Below are 25122 nucleotides of genomic sequence, written 5' to 3'. Positions count from 1 at the left end.
CTGAGAAAACTCTCCCTTTCATCCCAGATCCTATTATTCAGTGAAGTATGTGCTCAGTGCAGTTCTAACTATGGCCATTTCCACACTACTCACCTTCATCCGGAATGCTGCGGAAAAAATGTGGAAGATAGTGTCTTCTCGCGCAAGAAGACGCTATCTTCCACATTTTTTTCACGACATTCCGCAGCGTTCCAGATGAAAGTGAGCTGTGTAGAAACAGCCTATGTTTACACAGAGGCAAGAGTTCCTGCGAGTTCAGTAAGACTCGCTAGTAAGTGTGCTCAGGACTGCAACTTTCTTTTCAGAACCCCAAACACAACTGTCCATACTTCATTATACACAGATTACAGAATCACTTCAGGCTACATCGATGTACATTGCCGGATCATGATGTACATTGCCGGATCATCCTGGCCGACATGGGTGCAGAGATAATGCAGCATTAATATTTCTTTACAAAATATCTTTCTCTGCTGTTTAGGAAAAACAAAATCTAATAGAGCTGGAAAGACCTCATAAAAAGAAGTAGAGAGAAAAATATACAGCATGCAAGATTTAAGCACACAAAAACAACGGTTATTTGTTTAAAATATTCCCCTGCAAAATAATGTAGATTTGGTTTCCTTCAGCTCTACTCTGTAAACATATAACGAAATTGAAGGTAACGTACTTAAAGAGTGCGAGTTTTTTTTCCTCACACTCGTTGGCAGTATTAGTAAAAAAACATATATGACACAAAAATAATAGGATAAAGCAGGGGTTGCTCTCTTTCTTGTCGGCCCCGCTCCTGTGGCTGCTTCCGCACGGAGAGAGTTTGCCATACTGCTCTGATTACTGATGCAAACATAGACTTGTGCAGATGGAAATGATGAAGCTTTTGTGGTCAGTGATTCATCATGCCAATAAAAAGCATAATCAAATAAAAAGCAAGCTATTGTCAAGAGCACAGGAGGCTGCCCAATGGAAAAAGACAACCACCTTAATTCTAACTTTGTCAACTTCTGTTTCAAAATCATATTTCATTTACAGATTTAAAATTTAGCAAATGTTGCACAATCACAAACAAGTAAGCGACTTGTGGTACTGGTGGGGAGTAGGGTTGTCAGCTCAGGGCGGGGGTGGATTCCTGGAGATTTGGGGGGGGGGGTGGAGCCTGGAGAGGGTGGGGTTTGGGGAAGGGGCCTTAGCAAGGTATAATGCCATAGAGTCGACCCTCTGAAGCAGCCCTTTTCTCCAGGGGAATTGATCTTTGTTGCCTGGAGATCAGTTGTAATTTTGGGAGATCTTCAGCCACCACTTGGAGATTGACAACCCTAGTGGGGTGTGAGAAGAGAAACAGCTCAGTGCTTTTTTTCTTTAAAAAAGTGCCAGTATGCAAGATGACTGCCACCTTAGCGGCCCAAGCCCACCAGCCAAAAGAGGTGCTAGTACTGCATACTAGCATGTACTACCACGGAACAGTCGTGAAACAACAAGATCTGGTACTTCTGGCATCTTTTGTATCGTGTGTGGAATTATTTTTAAACATCAGCCTTTTGCCTAACCAAACTCGATCAGACAAGTGCAGCCTTCACTTCCCATTAGAGTACAGTTATATCAAAGGAAAGAACAACATCACAATAAAAGTATTTTTTTCTATTCCAATTGGCTTGGGGCCTTTTTTTGGCAATCCTTTTTAGACTTACACATATTAATTTAACATTTAAAAACAAGTTTAACATAAATACTGTTTCCCAATAACACCTTGAATAAAAAGGCACATTCTAACATTTCAGCAGTTTCTTCAAGTCAGTTTTGTGTTTGTGAGCAAAGGTTTGATTGTGCTTTTTATATCTGTGACCAGTTCAAGCCCCCCTCCCCTCACCACCACCACCACAAAAAAAAAAAGAACCAGCCCTCAAAAGTGACTCAGGTGCATAACTTTCCCCCAAACAATCTCTTAATCGTCATGGATTTGTTTTGCTAAAGTGGAACTATACAGCTGTGCAGATGGAACTACAGAAATGTAAGTAGATACATACATTGGCTTATGTACACACACACAAAAATAGTCCTCCTGTAACAGCAGCTAGAAGTGCTGCCTACTCATTGTGAAGTTTGCTTGCAGCAGTTGAGTTTGAAGCTTTTTTTGTCAAGAGGAAGGAGGCGGGGGGACAAAAAATTGTCTCAAAGATGATGTGAGCCAAGAGAATCATTCGCTTTATTCCAAGCACCCAGTTGCTTTTCTCACGGGGTGATTCAAATTTAATTCACTTCCAGAGGAGATGATTGGCAGTTTGTTCTCCATGTGGTAGCGAATCAGATGACCCACGCTGTCAAAGACATGGTCTTTGGTTCGCACCTTGAAAAGGCAGAAAAATAAACCAATTAAATAATTCAATTCTAAATTATACTTTTCGGGGGGGGGGAGTTAAAATAGTGTAGTAAACCAGTCCATCACCCGAGTCTAGGAGATGAGATTCAGGGTTGCCAACTAACCAGGAAAAAATGCCCCATCTCTTTCATGCTGGTTTAATGTTCAGAAACGGTGAGGTGAAGCGTCACGTAGCATGAGGCTAATGTCACCTGATCCTTGCTGTCATGGCCTCCTCCAACCAGCTCAGTGGCACTTGACCCAGAGGATCCTGGAGAAAGGCCTGGGGAGCCAGGGCCAGAGAACCAGGGAGCCACAGAGGTGCCAGGCAGGAGGCCCAGAGGATCTGGGCAAGGGTCTGGGCCCTTGGCACTCAGCATTTCTGAGCTCCGCCAGCCAAGCTACTGCTTACTTCAGACTGTTTGGCCCTACAGAGTGCAGGATGCTTGCTAAGGGTCAAATGGCTACTGAAGGGACAGCTAGAAGGACCAGTTTAAAAGTTGGCAGCTGCAGATGAGGTGCCCAACACAGTTGCTATAAAAAGTAAACAGAGTGTGGAGTAACAGGATTATTCCTGGGGCTTTTCAGAACCTAACTCCCTCTCCAAAGCCAAGTTCAGTGCCAAGATTCAGGGACAACTACATGTAATGGTAGCCCTGGGTCTGACCATGGCCGCTGACGCCATTTTAGAGGATAATTTAGCCTTTTAAAATTTTTAAACACAACTATTAATTACACACACTAGAGGGTGCTGTGACTGCACAATTAGGGAACTGGAAATCCAAATTCGGGGTTGGGGTTGGTTCTGTTCCAAAACACACACGTGACACCAAGAGCTTTAACTTTTAAAAGACTGTTCTGCAGCCCAAGCCAGCCTGGAGGTCACAGCCTCCAGAACAGAAGTTCTAGTCTTTGGCTTCCAGCAGCTGCTATTCCTACCTTCCCTTCAGGATCCACCAACAACAAGTGTTTGGCTTGGCCTCTTTGCAACCCGCTCAGCACATACTGGCCCGGTGACGTTGCACTTTCTCGCACCAAAAAATCCCCGTCGTTCACTAAGAGGCTCTCTGCAGCTTTTCTGCTTAACTTCCCATGGTAGCACTCTTCATTCCACAGTTGTTGCTTGATGCCTGCCACACCTCCCGGGGTGGCCACGGGGCAGGAAAGATTCTGCTCAGCAGCGTCCAGTGATTCTGCAGTTAAAGAAAAGATGCAGAATGACAGAACCTCAAACCTGCTCCGCTAACATGCACTACAGAACGGACTTCAGTCTCGCTTGGTCACTGTCTCCCCTCCACCCCAGATCCCAGTAGCCCACTTGCAAAGCAAGCATATATGCTCAAGTGCTCTCAAAAATTAAAACATAGTTAATATAATTATAATAATAATAATAATAATAATAATAATAATAATAATTCAATTTATATACTGCCCTTCAGGACAACTTAACGCCCACTCTGAGCGGTTTACGAAGTATGCCATTATTATCCCCACACAACAACCATCACCCTGGGAGGTGGGTGGGGCTGAGAGAGCTCTGAAAGAGCTGTGCTGGCTTCCAGTGGAGGAGTGCGGAATCAAACCCAGTTCTCCAGATTAGAGTCCCGCTACTCATACCCACTACACCAAACTGGCAAACCGCTGCTCTTAACCACTACACCAACCAGGTGTTAAGTCATGCAATTTTGTTAAAGACGTAAGCACCTTGCTTGTTCAAATCGAGATCAACTTCATCCAACAATGTTTCAAGTATCTCAACAACCAGCAGGCACTGAATGGTCTACCAGAAATTGACTTGTGTCCTTTATATTGCCGGATATGCCATGTGAGTAACTTGATTTCACTACCTGAGCCAATAGCAGCTCTATCCGGTGGTTTGAGGGGAGAACAAAGGGGGAAAGTTTCAACTGCTTTTACACGTGCCCTAGTGGCAAGATGAAAAGAGCATGTGAGAGTCCGGGAGCCGCAAAACTCCCACTGAACATCTCATTCAAAGTCCTTGTGCCATTGCCCAAGAAACATGAGGACTCAATAATGTGAATATCAGCCCTAGTAATAATAATAATAATAATAATAACAACATTCGATTTATATACTGCCCTTCAGGGCAACTTAACACCCACTAAGAGCGGTCTACAAAGTATGTTATTATTATCCCAAAAGAAACACCCTGTGAGGTGGGTGGGGCTGAGAGAGCTCTGAGAGAGCTGTGACTGAGCCAAGGTCATCCAGCTGGCTACAAGCGGACGAGTGGGGAATCAAACCTGGCTCTCCAGATTAGAGTCCCGCTGCTCTTAATCACTACACCAAACAAGCTACTGCACCAAAATAAATAGGAATCTTGGAGCACCTTAAAGACTAACAAGTTTTTATTCAGGAACAAACTTTCATTGCCTGCAGTCCACTTGGTCCAATGTTAAGTCAGCTACTCCTTTATTAGGTAAGTGGCAATGTTGGTCTGCTGTAGAGCAGTAGGATTTGAATCTAGTGGCACCTCAGAGATCAACAAAATTTTCAGGATGTATGCTTTTGAAAATCAACTGACTCTCAAAAGCTTACATTCTGAAAATCTTGTTGGTCTCTAAGGTGCCACTGGATTCATATCTTGCTGTTCTGCTCCTTTATTGTATTTTAAACAGAAGTTTTAAGCCACATTAAAAGAGTTTTCCCCCCTAGTATAAGGTTTTATGAACTATTTATGTATTTACATCATTTCTGCCCTGCTTTTCTCCCCACCTCACAACAACCCTGTAAGGTAGGTTAGGCTGAGATTGTATGGCTGGCCCAAGGTTGCTCAGAAAGCTTCCAGGCCAGAGTGGCGATTCAAACTTGGGTTTCCCAGATTCTAGTCGACAGTCTAACCCACTACACACCACACTACAGCCCACTTTGTCATATGTACGCATCTAACCCACTACACCCATCTGATGAAACAGGTTCTAGTCCACAAAAGTTTATGCTAGAATAAAAAGTCGTTAAGTCTTTTAGATACCCCAAGATGATACTTGGTTTTTGCAAGTGGCTCCATGTACATTGTGGTAAATTACCACTGATGGTCATCTGTACAATTGTATGCACTGTTTTTATTATTCCCAAATCAGCAATGCACAATTTGAGCTAGAACGAGCCCAGCTTCAAAAAGCTCTGAAATACTTTGCAGGCATTCATCAACTGTTGTTCAAAGCTCTGAGGAATATATCAAATAAGGATGTGGACATACTTGGACAATGCAGTGGGCTGCCGCAGGTCTGTACCGATGTGAAGTTTCTGGTAGTACAAGGCGTGGCTTGCAAATTCTGCGTATTGATGTATCGAGGATCATCAAAAAGGTCTACTTTGCTTGCATTTTTTGGCAATAATGCAGCATCTTTCTTGGCTGCCTGCAGTTGTTCATTACTATTATCTGCAGTTAATAGCAACAGAGAGATGTTTCCCTTCATTTTACAAGAACAATTATATTGATCATTTTAAAAAAAAAGCCTTACCACATTAAGAGGCAGCAAATGTGCCAAATTATCTAATACTTTCTGCTCTTAGGAAAAGTACAATTTCTAGAAGGCCAGCTATCCTCCCTGAACACCAGTGCCAAGGCAGAGCTTTCAACCCTTGTCGTTCTGACCTGATTTCTTCAGCTATCATTAATGCAAATCAAAAGGGTTGTAAAGATTCATATAGTTTAACGTTTTAATGAAAACTTTTTACTGTGATGGTGGGTACCCACAAAGGGCAGCCATCCTGGAGTGTCTGTTGAGTTTAGTTAAAGACGGCTGGACCAGTCTGATAGCCCTTCCTTTCTTTATTAACAGAGTGCTCCTCCTGAGCTTCAGCGCAGCAGCGTGGCCTAAACTAGTATTTACCACACTATCTTACACATTGCACACAGAGAGCATCTCTTTTGAGTTAAAAAAACAACAATGGTCTATTTATTTAGAGAAGTACATTAACGTAAGTATAGTGAAGAAAGAGAGTGACTAACTAATCTAGCTAACGAGGATGGCTTCAGATTGATAACAGGCCATCTGTTTCGTTTTTGTCCCAGGAGGAGTTACCATGGTGCATGCAAAGGGAAGAAGGTGCATGCAAAGGGAAGAAGAAGAGAAAGAAAGGAAGGAAGTTCCCTAGGACTACATTCTACTAATCAGAGAAAGAGAGTGATAGTAGAGTGGGCAGGAAGGAGACTGATACTAGCCTATCTATCCGTCTAGCTCTATGGTTCTTGTCTCCTCTTTTTTTTTTTTGTAATTTTGAAGGTCTGAGCCAGAGACATCGCTAGTCCCTTTTTCTAACGGTGTCTAGGTGTATGACTCAAGGGCTAGAAGACTCTGACTTTCTCGATGGGGAATGTCTGCCCGTAACCAAGCTTGCCTTCACTCCGCCGCTTCCTTCTCAACTGATCAATCTAGGAAGAGGGAATCGGACTTCTCCCTTGCCTTTTTGGAGATCCAACAGTGAGAAAACCCACAGCATTGTTCACCCATCTTAGCTGGAAGGCTGAACCAACTGGTCTTATTGCTAAAAGTACATTACTTTTCAACAACGTTTCTTTTTGGCTGCCCCAGCTAATGACAACTGAACAGTGACAGCTACTTTCTCCTTGCTGGAAGAGAGCTAATGGAGGGTCTCCAGGCATATCTTCCTGTATTGACTACCAGACAACAAGAGAGGAGAGGCACAAGCAGGGCTTTTTTTTCAGCTGGAACGCGGTGGAACGGAGTTCCAGAACCTCTTGAAAATGGTCACATGGCTAGTGGCCCCGCCCCCTGATCTCCAGACAGAGGAGAGTTTAGATTGCCCTCCGCACATGGCGTGGAGGGTAATCTAAACTCCCCTCTGCCTGGAGATCAGGGGGCGGGGCCACCAGCCATGTGACCATTTTCTCTGAGGGCAACCCACTGAGTTCCACCACCTCTTTTCCCAGAAAAAAAGCCCTGGGCACAGGCAAGTTTGACTATAGGTGAAATGTAGCCCAATACTACATGTTGTTTCTTCAAGGATGTCAGATGTGAACTCATCTCTCATGAAAGTACAGAGTACTTACCTACAGGCTTGCATTCCTCTAGGCAGTTTTCGTAAATGTTTGTGGATTTAGGACTCCCGGTGTTCTGAAACAAGGAAAGTTTACACAAAAGCTGCTTATCTTCTCTAGGCAGATAAAATCATATGGAACTTGTCTGGCCCAAACATTTCTTTTGGGAAGATTCCCCCCCACCACCACTTACCCGAAGCATTGTAGTGTATTCGTGCATCTCCTAGCGCTTTCTTGACTTTTCTCGTCTTTCTCAAATCTAGGTTGCTCCAAAGTTTTGGAAAAGATCTCAGTAAAGCCTGAATGGCTGCTGTGTGGATGAGGAAATTCGGGTTTTCCCACCCACATGGCAGCCATTTTACCTGAAGAGGCTAAAATTGGCACTAGAGTATTACTATAGCTATATAACTTTATACCTATATGTGTAGTGGTTCTCTGAATTCCCAGCTTTCATTTTTTAAAAATCAAGTCTCCATTTCTTTCCATTGCAGAGGTATAAGGAAAAAGGCATGTCTCTGTAATGGAGGGGGCTAGAGACTGAATTTTTAAAAAATGAAAGCTGGGAATTCAGGGAGCCTGACACACATGATGGTATAATGTGATACTGTAGCGCCAATTTTTAAAATCGTAAAAGCCCTGATGGCCCAGATGAGGCCACTGCTGGGGCACTGGGGCAGAGAAACCTCACCTGCCATGTGGAAGCCCACCCCCCCAGGTCTCCCTGTTGCTGCTGTGAGGTTTTCACGTTGAGGCATGGGCCTTACTACTCAGAGCTTTTAGCTAGGATTGTTAATGGCTGCTTTAGAAGTTAGACTCTATGGCAGGGGTCCCCAACTGTTTTGAGCCTAGGGGCACATCCGGAATTCTGACACTGTGTGTAGGACACAGCCAGAAAATGGCTGCTACAGGAGGCGCAGCCAACTACAAAATGGCTGCTACACCTTACCTTCAGTCACACAGTGAAGATCTTTGTGCTGTGGAAAAAGCTTCTGCCAAAATAATGTTTTTAAAAATCTACACAGCCGATCAATACTTTAATGGCCAATCAGAAGCCATGCTTGGCAAAAGCTCCACCTGAACTTACCCTAGGGATCCTGGACCCCCGGTGGGGGCGGGGGATCCCCTGCTCCTCCCACCCCGCCCCCACTTACCTAACCAGCGGGGGGGGCGCACCTTCCCTGTGGGCTCCTCCACAGCACCGCGCACTCCAGTGCACAGCAGCCATCGGGACTGGGCCTGTTTTGACCCGGATTGGGGCCGCTGCAGAGCACAGGAGTGCTCCTGCGCTCCGCAGTGCCTGAAAACAGGTCCGATCCGCAGCAAAATGGGCTCGTTTTCAGGCGCTGCAGCACAAAGAGAGCTCCTGCGCTCCACAGAGCCCCAAAACGGGCCCATTTCGGCACCAGTCAGGCCCGGAGCACTCCTGCACTCTGCAGCACCTCAAAAACAGGCCTGTTTCAGCACGGATCGGGCCCATTTTGAGCCCCTGTGGAGCCTGGACGTTCTCCCAGGGGCTGCACGATGACGTCACTTCTGAAGTGACGTCATCGTGCCTGTGGGGGCGCGCACCCCCTCTCCCCCAAGGTAAGTGCCAGGCCCCTATCCCTCGCCCAGAGGCTGAGGGGGGCTTGGCACCCCTACCTTACCCACTTTCTAAAAACACTTGGCAGGAACAAAAAGGGAGTCAGTGGGCACAATAGTGCCCACAGGCATCATATTGGGGATCCCAGCTCTATGGCATTATACCCCAGTGAGGTCTCTCCCCTCCACAGTATCCACCGTTAAAATCTCGAGAAATTTCACAAACGGAACTTGGCAACCCTACTTCTGGCCTTTCTGCTCTCTGCCTCATCTTGCTGTCCTGTGTCTTAGAATATTCTGCCCCACCTGAAGCTGACAGACTGTTCTGAGACAGGACCAAACAGGAACCTGTTCTGCTCTCTGTGAGACTGATAGCAGAGGCCATAGAATGGGTGTACACAGTTCTCTCTACCTGAAACCAAAAGTTCTTATTCTGTCAACAAACAGTTCCTGTTTGGAGGAAAGGGCGTCTATCTGTCCCTTCTGGCACAGTCTGGAATGATGTTGTAAGACGGCTTTTGAAGCAGTGACAGTTTGGGCTTCTTCAAGGCCCAAAGTTGTTTAATAGAGAGCCAGCGTTGCCTAATGGTAGAGTGTTGAACTAGGATCTGGGAGGCCCAGGTTCAAATCTCCACTCTGCATTGGGCAGTCACACTTTCTCAGCCTAACCTACCTCACAGGGTCGTTGTGAGGATAAAATGAAGGAGAAGAGAACAAAGTCATCTCCAATAGAGAGAAAGGTGGGGTATAAAATGAATGAATGAATGAGGATAATATGGAGAAGAGAACAAAGTCATCTCCAATAGAGAGAAAGGTGGGGTATAAAATAAATGAAAGAATGAATGAATAATATATAAACACACAGGTCGATATTCTTCATAAGAGGCTGGAACCATTTTTTCGGGAGCCTGGTAGATCTTCCTAAGTCCACGTTTATGACTCTACAGAACACATCTAGCTAAGCCACATCATTCACGTATATACTTACCGGACAGTATTGTTGTTCACAGTGCGTGGGACAGTTTGTTTTTTGCTCCGTGGGCACTTTCAGCCTGACATCCAATATCCCCCCTGCAGGAGGCTCTTTCCCTGGGATTTCATTATAATATTCGTGATCATCTTTGTCCTGAATGTTCCAGGTCGATCCGGCTAGATTCACAACCTCACTGTACAAAATCAAACCATAGAACGTGCTTGAATTGCAGGTCAGCAATGGTTCACAGTCAACCCTACATGATAAAAAGGTGTCAGTGCTTCTGAATGGGCTTTGTTCTAATGCCCATTGGGGTGGAAGAGAGGACAGCCCCCTCCTAAGCAGGCTGTGTGAATGTGAGAGAGAAAAGAAACCGTAATATCTACGTTTCTGACTGGTGACAGAAAAAAAGGAGCAGCATAAATACTCTGTAGAGCTTTAGCTAAAGCACAATGGGAAGGAGGCATGGGGCAGACGGGATCTCTCCCCCACCCCGCTTGAGCATCAGATGTGGGGTGATGGGTTTGCTGCCTCTTTGCCTCTGCCTGTATGTCTGTAAATTAATTTGACAAAGACCCCACAAGCGCCTTCTCTTTGTAAGGGAATTAAGCCTGGTAGGCTTACACTTGGAGAAGTGAATCTTGCTTTCATTCATTTCTTTATTTACGGTCATTTGACCAATCATATATGAGGCGTGCTGCTTGAAAACATCTACTCAGGACTACTCTCTTTAATATTCCAGTAGGACTTTGAAAAACAGTTCCAGGGATGAGTGTTAATCAGGCCCAACTGGTACCTTGATCAGGTTCTCTTATGCTTTGCTGCAGTCTAAACTGCAGCAAAATGTCGATCCGTCGCACTTGTAGCCCCTACATCCGCAAAAATCCCAGATTCCCCCTCCCTCTCAATTTGCTGCATCACTTCTGCAAAAAAAAATGATGAAGAAAAAGCTCATCTTGAAATCTGGCTTCCCCCTACCCCCCGCTCATTCATAACGAGAGCATAATTCAATAAAAGGCCAGGGACAGGAAAGAGATACACATCAAGCAGTCTGGTTATGGGATATTACTCAAGAATTTAATTAAGTGATTCATAGAAACTGGAGAGGGGGCAACACACTTGCGGTCTCTAATAGACATCCTCCATCTGTTTGTTTCCACGTACGCAGCAGTTTATTCATTTTATTTTATTTAAAATATTTTTATCCCACTCAAGTTTTTTTTTAAAAAAACAACAACCAAGGCAACAGCTTACCAAAGTTAAAAATACAAATCTTTAAAATGAGCGAGAAAGGAGTCTTGCAGTGGTTTCAAGATGAACAGATTAACTGAAGTGTAAGCATCAGCAAAACACATCTGAAGCCATTAATAACTTAAATAAACCTGAGTTCAGATTCAATCTTCAGCATCCCCAGCTGAAAGGATTGAACAGTAGGTGACTTCTGTCAGGGCTTGCAGCGGCCACCACTGGGCGGGGCACTGGGCGGTCTGCTCCTGACATCAAAGGGGGGCCAGGGATTCTACAGGACCCTGCTTTGTGGAAGGAGGGGCGGTATACATCACCCAGACTCCCTCTCAATCCACTCGCTGGCCTGCTCAACCTGTGCCACTCACCCTCTTTGGCCTCTGCCATCTCCTCCTCCTCCTTCATCCACTCTCCTCCTTGCCTTTGCTCTCACTCCACGCCATCACTCCTTACTCACACCCACCACCTCAGAGCTCTTCCCAGCCACCTTATATAGGGTTTCCTTTCCCCGCCCCACCCTCCTTCTAGGCTTGTTCCCTCTCCTGACTTGGCCAGCTGTGCCTTCCCTCAGGTGTTTCCCTCCTACCACTAATCCCTTCTTGGCTTCGTTGCCTTGCTGGCAGGGTGGGGTTGAATGCGAGCCATCCCCAGCTGAGGTCTCCTTGGCCTTGCTCACAAGGAGCTGCCCCAGTAGGCCTTTGAATTGCTGAGCTTGCCTGGCCTTGCTCACAAGGAACTGCCCCAGCCGGCTTCTGTGCTGCTGAGCATGCCTGGCCTTGCTTGCGAGGAGCTGCCCCAGCCGGCTTCTGCGCTGCTGAGCTTGCCTGGCCTTGCTCGTGAGGAATTGCCCTGGCCAGCTTCTGGGCTGCCTGCTCATTGATGCTGGGCAGGGCTGCCCATCTCCTCCCCCAGAATGCCTGTGGCAGCTCCACCTGGAGGGGCTTGGCTCCTAGCAACTCCTGAGCAAGGCTGCTGTCCTCTAGTGGCTGCTTCTCCTCCCTGGCTGGTAAGGGCTCTGTTTGGGCTGCTTCTGGGTCCCTATTCTCCCTGCCTTGGTCCTTTTCCTCTGTCCTGCTTAGCCCCTTCTCTTCCCCCTGGAGGGTGGGACTGGCTGGTCTCTCCCTGCTCCCTCCAGCCCTCTGAGGCTTTGGCCTTTCGCCCCTTCCCCCTGGAGTGGGCAGGTTCTGGACCTGGTTGCTGGCTGGGGTGGTAGGGCCACTGCCTCCCGGTTGCCTCCCACTGCTCCCTCCTGGCAAGTCTGGGGGCTGGGACTCAGACCCCGGACAACTTCTACCTAAGACTCTGGAGAGATGCTGCCAGTTCGACAGATCTGTGGCCTGTCTTACTATCGGGCAGCTGCTGTTGTGTGCGGAAAAAGTAAAATTTACAGAAAGAGGTGTGGCTCAGTAGCAGAGAATCAGTTTTGCATGAAGAAGGTCCCAGGTTCAATCCTGGTATCTCCAGTTTTCAAAAAAAGGATCAGGAAGCAAGCGATGGGAAGGTGATGTGGCTGCCAATCAGAGGAGACTCTGTTCTGTTCTGTTCTCTTGATGAGGTCTGTGGCTCTGGGGCAGAACATCTGCTTGGCATGCACAAGTTCCCAGGTTTACTCCCCAGTATCACCAGTTAAAAAAACTAGGTAGCAGTTGATGTGAAGCAGGGCTTTTTTTCAGAGGGAATGCGGTGGAACAGAGGTCCGGCACCTCTTGAAAATGGTCACATGGCCGGCGGCCCCACCCCCTGATCCCCAGACAGAGGGGACTTTAGATTGCCCTCCGTGCCATGCGGCGCAGAGGGCAATCTAAACTCCCCTCTGTCTGGAGATCAGGGGCAGGGCCACCGGCCATGTGACTATTTTCGCCAAGGGTGATTTAAACTTTAAAAAACTCCCCCCTTGTTCCAGCTGACCCAAAGTGACGTCATTGTGCGGTCCTGAGTTCCACCACCTCTTTCCCCCCCCAAAAAAGCCCTGATGTGAAGTATCTGTAGCCGAGACTGTGAACAGCTACCACAGAGTCAAAGTAGATAACGCTGACAGAGACAGGCAAATGGTCTGACAAGATAAGGCAACTCTGTATTTTCATAAAATACAGATGAAAAGGGAACAGCCCAGTAAGATGCAAGGCCCCAATTTAAATTTAAGGGTCCGCAAATCCCTGAGAAAAACAGGGATGTCCTTACTTAAGCACCAAGTGGACAGTCACAGGACAATGGCTAGGTGAAAAGGGGACACTATCAGGATTTTGAAAACAGCAGGAAAACAGGAAGCAGTATTTGTGTTGCTTGCAAACTATATGCTGACCTTTCATTGGAAGCGATCAGGGTAGAAGGATTCTTCAAGTATTGTTTGAACCGAAGCTCAAAAGCTTGCCCTATGGTATTAATGACTTCTTGGGCTACCCCGGTGGGACATTCCAATATGTGGCATGCTAAAAAAAATAAAAATGGGAGGAAAAATATTGGAAACATAAGAACAGATTTTTATATATTGGACATTTTAGTAGCCCGGCAATGAAAAGTATGATACACACCCAATGAACTGAATAGAAGTGATGATTCGATCTTATTTTCTCTTAATGTTGAATGATGCTAATATCATTAGGAACTTGTTAATGTTTACTAAATATAAAAGACTAAAAACTGACCTCTGTGTACTTTTCCCCATCTGTTCAAGTTTATATTCACCCTGTATTGTCGAAGGCTTTCACGGCCGGAGAACGATGGTTGTTGTGGGTTTTCCGGGCTGTATTGCCGTGGTCTTGGCATTGTAGTTCCTGACGTTTCTCCAGCAGCTGTGGCTGGCTTCTTCAGAGGTGTAGCACCAAAAGACAGAGATCTCTCAGTGTCACAGATGACACTGACACAGCCATTCACTGTGACACTGAGAGATCTCTGTCTTTTGGTGCTACACCTCTGAAGAAGCCAGCCACAGCTGCTGGCGAAACGTCAGGAACTACAATGCCAAGACCACGGCAATACAGCCCAGAAAACCCACAACAACCATTATATTCACCCTGCTTTCTCATCGCAAAAGAATTACTCACAGTAAAATCCTAAGAAGAGTTACTCCAGTCTAAGCCCTTTGAAATAAATGGGTTTAAAGTGGAGTAACTCTGTTTAGGATTTCACTGTCAGTGTAACTTAAAACGACATTAGAATGGTAAAAATGATACATGCAAACGCACAGTCTGTAAAGTCCTCATTTAAATCTAAATGCAACACAACATAAATATCATTCACATCTCTTCTTTGAGCCTGTTTAGACCTCATTCTCCCCACACTTCTCTCCTCAGGCCTGCAAATACATTTCCTGCAGTAGGATTTTAGTTTTAATATCTGTGAAAAAATAAGCAGTTATTTAAATATATATATATATATATATATATATTTAAATAACTGCTTATTTTTATATATATATTGTTATATAGGATGTGTTATAAAATGAAGTAAATAAATACCCACTCCTGATTGCACTAAGGGATTGAAGGTGAATAGTTATGCGGCATTCAAACAGGCTTTTCATTATCTCTATTTTAAACTGAAGACTACAAGTCTATACATGTTCCCTTAGAAGTAAATCCTATTGGTTTCAATGAAACTTACATCCACAAAAGGATTGTACCCAAATCTTTTCAGGCTTTCCTTCTGGGCAAGGTATTTCATACACTCGTCTGTATTGGTTTCAAAATTTGCTTTACCTGGAATCACCAGAATTATTTGCAATACTTTGGATATAAGTGCTTCACTGAATTCTAGAACCCCAGTCTTACTTTTTCTGATGCTTTGCTAACATCTCCCAGTATCTTATGGGTGTCTTTCTTTGCTAATTACACTTCCCAAATTTAACCATCAGATGGCACTTCAGTACCACTCTGGTAAGTAAAGATTTCTGCAGGCTAACTGCTGACGCTTTGGATATTCTTAACTTCCCCATTTGCTGCTAGCCACCAGTTTATGCAGTCCGCTAGATCAAATGGTCAAGCTTCAGCTGGGCTGTATGGTTTCAGATTGTAGACGGAATCTGGCATGTCTGAACACTTGCCCACGGGGGTGGGGGGGCAGCAGAATGCTCCTTGCATGTAGAAAACATAGGATATCAAGGAGAAGGGCTTCAATACTGATATTCTCCCTGACTTACTATTTTGAAGGAGATAGCTTCAGGTGGTTAGCCGTGTTGGTCTGCAGTAAATGAACAAGACTTGAGTCCAATAGCAACTTAAAGATCTTGGAAACTCGTTAGTTTTTAAGGTGCTATTGGACTCAAACCTATTTTCACAGAGTGCTTCCACAGAGCAAAAAATTCCTTCCTGCCGCTTCAACTGCTACAGTCCTGGTCAAACATGACCATTTAATTCTGCTTCATGTAGAACTTAGGCACTGGTCTTGTTGCAACCTTTCAAGGCAGGTTAAGCAGAGATACAGTGAATTGGCCAACCACACCCGCAGAGCTTCATAGGTGAGTAAGAATGTTAGTTTTATATATACAGCATCCTTGGAAATGATTACTCTTACCTCTTTGATTAACAGGATCTTTTGCCACGTAGGCAACGTAGTCGGTTGTATCCTAAAACACATAAAACCACAAAAATATTCATCCATTTTACAGTAGACTTTCCTTGTCGTCTTTCAAAGAAAGCAGATCAACAGTGTCATCATAAACAGAGTTACACACTGAGTCGAGAAAGAGCAAAAGTAGAGTATAAATAAATAAACCAAAGCCTTAGAAGAGTGTAATTCTGCTTAGGACAACCCTCTAGGTAACAACAAGCAGAATAAGAAGCAATGTGTCATTAATAGACGACTGTGTCTTTAAAGCAATAAATAAAATGTTTTTTTTTAATTCTAGAAAGATTAAGTAAACATGTCCTTAATGGATATGCAGGCATCTCCAAGTGAAAGAAATTTAGAACTTATATTTATGCCAACTTTCCAAACAACGAAAGGTTCTCCAAACAATGAAAACCATTTAAATTTTTTGTATTAAATTCATATTATAAGAACAAGTTTAAAACAACACACACAAGCAATTACACACACAAACAGGAAGGAGGGTTAGTGAAGAATCGCTGGCACCATTTTGAACATGAGGCTGTAGCTCTCTCAGTGCTGAGTTTTTACGGTTCTGGCAATGACCTCCCATATCCAAAGCATGGGTGGATGGCACAATTAATAGCCAGATGGCTGGTGCTGAGCTCCCACACAAGCAATACAGAAGAACGTTGCAAAGCAGTGGGACACAAGGAACTGCCTGTGTGGTATATTTTGCCAGTGCAATAAATAAATAAGTTTTTTGCAGTCTGGCAAACATTACACTTGTCAAACATGATTCAAGTATATTTTAACATGTTAGTTGCATGATATTTTTTACTACTCATGTAGGCCAATAGCAATGCAATAAAAGGATGGATCCTACTTAATTTTAGCTCTCTTTATTAGAACAATAGAATTTCAGCTACAGGACTCGTGTGAGTCAATGTGGCCATTTTACAACTAAGCAAAATAAAGATGAATTAGTTTACTTTCACCAACAAAATGCTGCTTATATGGAGGCAAGCCTAGCTATGGCAGCCTTTCTGCTGCAACTGGCAGACCTCCTGCAAAAGACCTTCTCAGTCTTAGAGGAGGAACTGTGACTCAGTGATAACAACAACTGCACTTATATACCTCTCCTCTAGACAGATTAGTACCCCATTCAGAGCAGTGGACAAAGCCTATGTAATTATTATCCCCACCATACAGCTGGGAGGCTGAGAGTTTATCCAAGGCTATCAACTGAGCTCATGGAAATTGTGAGATTCGAACCAGCAGAGTGCTGATTCGCAACCCGACCACTTTGGCAGTCATGGAATTTGAACCAGCAGAGTGCTGATTCGCAGCCCAATTACTTAATCACTATGCTACAGCAGCATTCAGAAAGTCCTGGGGTCAGTCCTCAGCATCTTGATTTTAAAAAAAAAACACCAAGTGTCCGACCTCTGCCTGAGACCCTGGAGAGCTGCTGCCAATTTGAGTAGACAATATTGACCTTAATGGTCCAATGGCTTGATTCAATATAAGGCAGCTTCATGTGTGCATGTGTACTGTCAGAGGGCTTTCTCGCACAGCTTGCACATACCAAGCACATGTGTTCTCTTATCAGTGTGCTCTTCTTTCATTCAGGGACGGTCAGGACTACAGAGAGCAAGTTAACGTGAAAATGGATTCATTCATGAAGCACGACAATTTGGGGAGCTTGTTCAGACAGAATGCATTCTCTTCATACTTACGGGATCTCCCCCAGAGGCAAAAGAAATGGACTGCATGTGATGGTTGGCAATGATCTGGAGAAGAAGAAAAAAGATTATGCTCCATGTATAGAAATTACCAGTTTGGAGATTATAACAAAGTTCCAGCTGAGCTGTGTGATATAACTAGTGTCTACACTGGGATGGAAGCATGAGAGCAACCTGTGGCACATATAGTAGATTTATATGGCACACATTGGCAGGAACAAGACCGTCCATGGTGGGCCTGACTATGCCATAGACTCACATTGCCTCTCTTGTACTGTGCTGTCTTAGTGGGCAAGAAACCAGACCAGTCCAGGGGTCACAGGCGGCTGTTTACACACAGTGGCATGGCACGCTGTCATTCAGTGGTACACTGGTCAAGATGTTTGGTCATCAATGGCTTAGCAAAGTTCTTAAATGAACAAACTGTGACCTAGGAAGTGTCTGGTTCAAACCTCACTTGGGCCACAAGCCTTTAACAGGTCCCCTTTCTGAGCACATGCCCCCCCCACACACACACATCTGTAACACTGCTAACAACCTGTCTTCCAGGTCTGGTGTAAAAAGCAACCTGAAATGGTTTGAACATTTAGCAAAACAAAATCATTGGACTGGATCCAGACTATTTATGCAGGTACAAAAACTTCTGCCTGCCAAGTACGATTTGCCCCTTTCCCCTCCTGCAGCTTGCCCAAAGCCTCCCCAATTCTGTTCCTGAGGAAGAGGAGGCCCCCAGGAATAGGATGGGGGCGCATTTCAGGCTGCTGTGGGATGGAGGGGGGGAATCATGCTCCGCAGGAGGAAGTCTTTACAACTGCAGAAGCATTCTTCTGGATCCAAACAATATATATATAGGGAAGTTTTATTATTAGCATCACGTATTGGCATGAGCCATAGCTAATTCCAAAGTGAACTCCATATTTAAAGTCCACTGGGGTATTGCCAAAGTATTCACACAATCATGGTTTTGGAAAAGGAATGATTTCGGATTGGCTTTTTTTGGCAGCAGATCAACTGGTACTGCTTGAACAAAACCAAATATAACACAGATATAAAAGGTACTCTCTTAGAAAACAAGGAAACAACCCACCTGATGGTTTTCGACGTTCATTAGAGTCAGGCTGCTTGTTGAGATGGTCAGTTTGATATGAATGCCAGAAAACTGAAGGTTACTTTTCCCAAGCACTGGAGACAGAAATTTAGCCGGAGGCTGCGAAGACCAGAGAATGCCTATTCATATTTCATCAGAAGCCAAGAAATTAAGTTTCTCCAGACACGCAACTCAGTTGCTACTCTAACTGCCAATGCTAGGCAGAAAAAGCTTCATCACTTGAAGCTGCCTTATTCTGAATCAGACCCTTAGTCTATCAAGGTCAGTATTGTCTTCTCTGACTGGCAGCTGCTCTCCAGGGCCTCAGGCAGAGGTCTTTCACATCAACCCAATCCTTTTAACTGGAGATGCTGGGGGTCGAACCTGGGACCTTCTGCATGCCTAGCAGAACTTTACCACTGAGCTACGGGCCTCTCGCACTATAAAGAGGCAGAAGTAGGAGATTCTGATATCCCTGGTCCTGTCCATCATAGCCAAAGGAAGCTTGCAGTTTAGTAGTAGAACAGCATGGCTGGTTTTAAATAGAGGTAAGCCGTGCTGGACGACCATTTTAGACCCAGTTGATCCTGCGTGCTTCCAGTTTTCTGGAACCACCCTGCATAGCCCTTCAGAAACACAGACAAGACCATACTGTTAGAGTTAGGCCGCTCTGTCATTATGCAAAAATCGCCACCTTTCTTGGCTTTGGTATACCCTACGGTCCTCAATGAAGGGCTCTGGATAGACAAGAACTATTCTAAGTTCCTGGAACACGCCAACGTGCATTTTTGAGGGCAAACTGAAAATAATCCACCGATCCGTTTGAATTTGGCCAAGCAAAGAAAATGCAGGTCAAAGTTTTTGCAGGCGGTGAGCAGAAGCAGACTTGGAGCTTCATAGGAACTGATTCCTTTGCAAGTGACTGCTTTCAAATTAGCACTGCCTACCGGTCAGTCTGCCAGCCCACTGACTGTGAGAGATGATAAATTAATCGATAAATCTCCAGCACTCTCTCTTCTCCAAAGGAAACTGCAAAAATGCCCTAGGAGTTGCCTCTGTCCAGGAGAGTGGCAGGCCATACAACGAAGGAAAACACTGTAACACAAAGTGGGGTAGTATTTACCTTCCGCTTTTTCATGGCCCCAAGGGTCACTGGTGCAGCTTCACACAGCCGACTTATTGCTTCCCTTGGAAAAAAACAAGAGCAAACGATCAACTTGTTGGAATTGTGACTTATTTATATAACCTCAGCTTCAGGCAGTGAGTGGTTCTTTTGGAGACATTAAGTCAATTTTGATTCCAGGAAAAATTTGTTGTAGGAAATAACTGCAGCCTACCCAAGCAGAGCCAGTCTCTTTACAACTAAGAGGAATATTTGTCTCAGATGTTCAGTGCTGAGCAGGTGTTAAGAAACCAATAGCGGGGGCACTGCTATGGCATCTCTTCAGCAAAACCACTGTCCCTCCAAAGCACTTGGCCTGGAGCTTCGGAAAGGGAAGAAGGGAGAGGGGCTGGCCCAAGATATTTTGGCAACCAAAGCAGAAATATCAACTTGGAGCTGGCAACCCTATTTACAGTCCACCCTTCTCACTGAGATTCAAGGCGGATTAAAATGTCAATGAAAATACAATATAATCAACAGCTAGGACATTCATGGAGTAACGTGCAGTAATGAACAACAGTTAGGACATTCAGGGAAAGAGCTACAATAGACTACGGTAACAGAAGATTTGGAAAAACAAGCATAAAGCCAACAATAGAGATGAAATCTTTCTGAAACAATGCATAACCAATTGGTGTGGTGGAGAGTGCCCTCAAGTCAGAGTTGACTTATGGCGACCCCTAGTGGGGTTTTCATGGCAAGAGACTAACAGAGGTGGTTTGCCATTGCCTAACTGCTCGGCGGGGAGGGTGGACTAAAAATCTAATGTAATAAATAAATAAATAAAACCCTGGTCTTCGTTGGACATCTCACTAATTTGCATGGCATGGTTTGCAAAAAGGAAACTTCCTAGTTGGTCCATCAGCAGACAATATCCAACAGAGTAGCTTATAGTTCCTGCATCTTTCTGAGCTACTTCTTACCACACAGCCCTATAGTCTGGGTAGAAAGTCCTCCTGAATAATTCAGTCTTGCATAGTTTGTGGGAAATCAGGAGAGTGGGAGCTTTCCTGACATCCTCAGGGAGGCCATTCCATAAGGTGGGGGCTTCCACAGAGAAAGCATGTGAGCACACAGCTATTGATTTTGCCCAGCTTCAGGGTGGTTTCTGCAGAAAGCCCTGTCCAGATGAGCCAAGCTGCCATAGTGGAAGAGGTGGTCTCACAGATATGAGGGGCCGTTAAATGTGATAGTCTTGACCTTGAATTGAGCCTAGTAACTGATGGAGCAGAAAAGAGTCCGGTAGCACCTTTAAGACTAACCAACTTTACTGTAGCATAAGCTTTCGAGAATCACAGTTCTCTTCGTCAGATGCATCTGAAGAAGAGAACTGTGATTCTCGAAAGCTTATGCTACAGTAAAGTTGGTTAGTCTTAAAGGTGCTACTGGTCTCTTTTCTACTTTGCTACTACAGACTAACACAGCTAACTCCTCTGGATCAGTAACTGATGAGAAGCCAATGGAGTGACTGGTGTGGGATGAAGTGAGATAAGCAGACACAGTAGGAAGTTACAGAGGTACAGCTGAAGTAATTCACATATGTGAGGGGTGGGATGTGCGAGATATTACTTATAAATGAGTTAGGAATCCCTGGTCCCTATTAAGCAGAGGTGAGGGCGTTCACCGTCTTGAATTTGCTAATGAATTCTGATGCAGCAATTTCACACTGGATTCTCCCTTGGATGAACTGTTGAGAGCATAGAAGTGCAGACTGATTCGTTATGCTGCCTTAAGCATTTGTTGGGGAGGCAGGATATAAGATTTTTTTTTAAAAAAAGATAAAACTAATAAGATTTCCTTTTGTACCTCTTCCTCTCTTTCAAAGATCCTCTCTGTGCACAGATGGGGAAAAGAGCAGATGGCTAATAACGTACAAACAACACTTAATGGCCTGCCTCAAAAGACAGACAAATTACACACCATATAGCCAAGTGATACGCTGCATTGAGCCCCCTCCATTCAACAAAGAAACTTCTGATATCAGGTCAGTCAGATTCTTTATTTTGGCACGCAATGCAGCATTTAATCATCCTCATCACAGTAGTGCAGGGAACAAAAAGACGATGTTATCTTTACCAAAGGTCACTGACTCTCTGCTCCTTAATGGTCAGTGTACCAACGTGGAAACGCCTCATTCTTTGCATCTGTTTAAGGCACACATATCTTCTGACACAGCAACAATGATAAATACACAGGAAAGTACCAGAGACTGAAAACAGAAGGCTCATTTCAGAGACCATCTAGGGGTAAGAACCACCATCATATTGAAGGAACTCCTAAGCAGGCCAACTCAGGTGTAAATCCCATTTTATTCAGTAGGGCTTATTCCCAGGACAGTGTTCAGAGAACTGTGGCCTTATCTACAAATATTTAGTCCCATTATTCAATGCAGTTCTACATTTTAATACAGAAATGGAGAATAGGTCATCGACACCCATCGATCCTCACAGCCCTTTATTCTCTACGGCAAATTTTCAAGGCATGTGTGATGCACAAAGATGCACACACACTGTATTTCTACAAATCATCCGGCCTTATTTGGACGCACAACTTCTGTCTTCGAACAAAATGACAGGTAGCTCTTTTCAGATATTGCTTCTGCAGGTACTGGAAGCCAGAAAACCATGCAGAGATCCACTCCGACCAGGGGTCATTTTGTAGAAAAAGAGCTGGAGGAACTCATTAGCATAACTCATTAGCAGAACTCATTAGCATATGCCACGCCCCTTGTTATCACCGGAAGTGTGTCATTAGCATGACTGATTTGCATATGCCACACCACCCTGACATCACCTATCCTGGCTGTTTTGGACCCAATCCTGGCCATTCCGGGCCAAAATTGGGCCCAAAATGGCAAAAAGGGGCTGAAAATGGCTGAAAAGGGGGCCCAAAATGGTCAGAGTCAGGCTGCTGCTGAGTGGGAGAGTGATCCACCACCTGTCAGAGGCCTGATCTGGGCCATTTCGGCCCCAATCCAGGCTGAAACGGGCCCAAAATGGCCGAGGGTCAGGTGGGCGGGGCCACCTGACATGTGACCTCTTTGGGGAACTGTGTTCCTGCGCGTTCCCCCTCGAAACGAGCCCTGACTCCGACCCTTCTGTATATCCTCTTTACCATGCTCACAGTTATAGATGCTAAATGGATATGCTTCCCCTTCTGCTTCTATTATTTAATTTTTTTTAAGTTGCAAATTAAAAGCTTGTTTATTTTTTAAAAAAACCCTTGGGTGGAGAAAAAATGCTCCAAGTAATCAAAATTTTTGCCATGGAGATAAAAAGTTTTTAAGCTGTTCGACAAGGTGTTTTCCAGGGGACAATAAAAGGGATAGTGACCACTTGATAACAAACTTTGCTCTTCTCTTGGGAGAAGAACATGGTACCATTTTTCAGCTTGCGAGAATGAGATCCCTTGTTAGTAGTCTGCTTTGGAGTTATTCCTCCTCTCCCCACCCCCAATCCCCCCTGGGTATTGGATAATGCAGCTCAGCATTCAGTTCTTGCCAAAATTCAGCTTGCCCCTCATTACCCCCCCTTTCCTTTCAGATTCTCTGTTCACTTTTCCTACATAACAAGCCACTCCACTCCATTCCCTACTGCCCCCCGCCCATACACACCAAATAAAAGTTTTTACATCCTAATAAAGGCCAAATTAAGTGGCTAGGATTCTGGCAAGACTTCTTTCTCTGATTGTGTGTGGGAAGGGAGTTCAATGCTGAATTTCAAGTTGCATCTCTTGCATAATGTAGTGTTTCTTAGTACTTCCAGGCTTGATTTAAAAAGAAAAGTCCGGCTAAAAAAAAAGTAGTTTGGTCTTTGCTGTTTCAGCCTTTTAGGGGTTTGGCAGTTTCTCCAAACTCCACCTCTAGATCTTTGAATTACAGCAGTGTTTCCCAAGCTGTGGGTCGGGATTCAGAAGTGGGTCACAAAGCCTCTGAAAGGGGCCAGCCCTTCCTAATTGACGTCCCTGCCCTTTGCATTGCTCTCCTTCTCTCCTTTTCCTCCATGCCAGCTTCTCACATTCTCGCTTCCCCTACCCTTTGCAACAATAATGGGTCATGGGAGCCATCCGGCAACTAGTAACTTCATAGGTATACACATTTTCCTATGAAGAATAAAATTTCTGTAAGAAAATTGCAATGTGTGAAGCGGCTCCTATAAGAGCCAGCTTCAGTGCTTAATTTGAGGCAAGGCTTTGACCTTATTTTGGAAACTAAGAACCAAGTTACAAGTGATGAATTACACTTGCCTGGCAAGTGAACAGACTCACGTGTGTTCCTCTCTGTTCACTTGCCATTCACTTGCTCTCCACTTGATCAAGAGGAGCGCAAGTCAATGGCAAGTGAACAAGGAGGAATACACGTGACGTGAGTCTGTTCACTTGCCAGGTAAGTGTCATTCGTCACTTGTAGCTTGGCTCTTAGACCTGACCCTGGAAACAGTATCTTCCATGTCATACATTAGTTGGTATTTTTCTCGTCACTGCATATGCACGTGGATTGAAAAAGAATCAAGTAAAACATGTCTTGATGGTTACTAGCGTGAGTTTCTTTGACTCTTAAAGGAGATTAGAGGGAGTAATAGGGAAGAAAACAGTGGCCAAATGCTGGAGTGTGGCTCTCATCTGCAAAGGCTGTGAGCTTTGGAATGCTGCTTCCCTGAGGTTCATAGGAGAATGTGAGGTTTTGTTGGTTTCTCAAAAACATTTGGTTGGCCACTGTAGTAGGGATCTCCCAGGCTGGAGATCTCCCAGAATTACAACTGGTCTCCAGGCCACAGAGATCAGTTCACCTGGAGAAAATGGCTGCTTTGGGGGGGTGGACTCTATGGAATTATGCCACGCCATGGTCCTTTCCCTCCCCAAACCCCATTTTTTCCAGGTTTCTCTCCTCAGATCTCCAGGAATTTCCCAACTTGGAGCTGGCAACCCTACACTGTAGAAAATGGAATGTTGGACTAGATGGGAGCCATGGTCATACTTCGCCTAGGATACCCTAAAACCTTGGGCCAACTCTAACTGGGTCACCGAACCACGTAAATTTGAACTAGTGGGGTCATTATCATACAGATACATTGGGAACCACTTAATGACATGGCCTCTTCAAAACGGATATGGACCAAATTATCATTCAGGATAAATTTGAAACCTGATGGCAATTAAAGTTTGCATGACTTGTATCAGCTTTCTTTCTTTTTTAAAGTAAAGTTCCTAGCTCTTACGAGTGTATGGGATAGGCTTGCCGTGCCCCCAGCCTCTTCCCCCCGCCACTTCTTCCCTGGCTGGCAGGGGGAAGAAAGGTGCAAGAACACCGTGCCGGGGGCAAAGCATACTCCCATGCGCTCTGGAGCACCTGCGCCCGCATCACACCAGGAATGACGTTATTCTTGGAGCGATGAGGAAGTAAATGGTTGCTCTAAGGGCTGACT

The 25122-nt window shown here is 44.8% G+C and overlaps 1 protein-coding gene across 1 annotated transcript in view; it reads right to left on the bottom strand.

Annotated features, from left to right (window-relative positions):
* Window positions 1–1922: 1922 nt before the first annotated feature.
* Window positions 1923–25122, bottom strand: part of SHC4 (SHC adaptor protein 4) — a 46438-nt gene continuing 23238 nt past the window's right edge. The window contains exons 3-12 of the mRNA XM_055002773.1: window positions 19661–19724; window positions 18538–18657; window positions 17445–17498; window positions 15691–15742; window positions 13481–13607; window positions 10006–10126; window positions 7396–7455; window positions 5549–5787; window positions 3293–3500; window positions 1923–2341 (exon numbers count right to left, since the gene is read on the bottom strand). Coding sequence (XP_054858748.1) covers window positions 2201–2341; window positions 3293–3500; window positions 5549–5787; window positions 7396–7455; window positions 10006–10126; window positions 13481–13607; window positions 15691–15742; window positions 17445–17498; window positions 18538–18657; window positions 19661–19724 — 1186 coding nt within the window. The 3' untranslated portion in view covers window positions 1923–2200. The remainder of the gene's footprint in view (window positions 2342–3292; window positions 3501–5548; window positions 5788–7395; window positions 7456–10005; window positions 10127–13480; window positions 13608–15690; window positions 15743–17444; window positions 17499–18537; window positions 18658–19660; window positions 19725–25122) is intronic.

This window comes from Eublepharis macularius, chromosome 18 (assembly GCF_028583425.1).
Source record: "Eublepharis macularius isolate TG4126 chromosome 18, MPM_Emac_v1.0, whole genome shotgun sequence".
In the NCBI taxonomy this organism is placed as follows: Eukaryota; Metazoa; Chordata; class Lepidosauria; order Squamata; family Eublepharidae; genus Eublepharis; species Eublepharis macularius.
The sequence above is the reverse complement of the archived record's forward strand: the minus strand, read 5'-3'. Positions and strand labels throughout refer to the sequence as shown.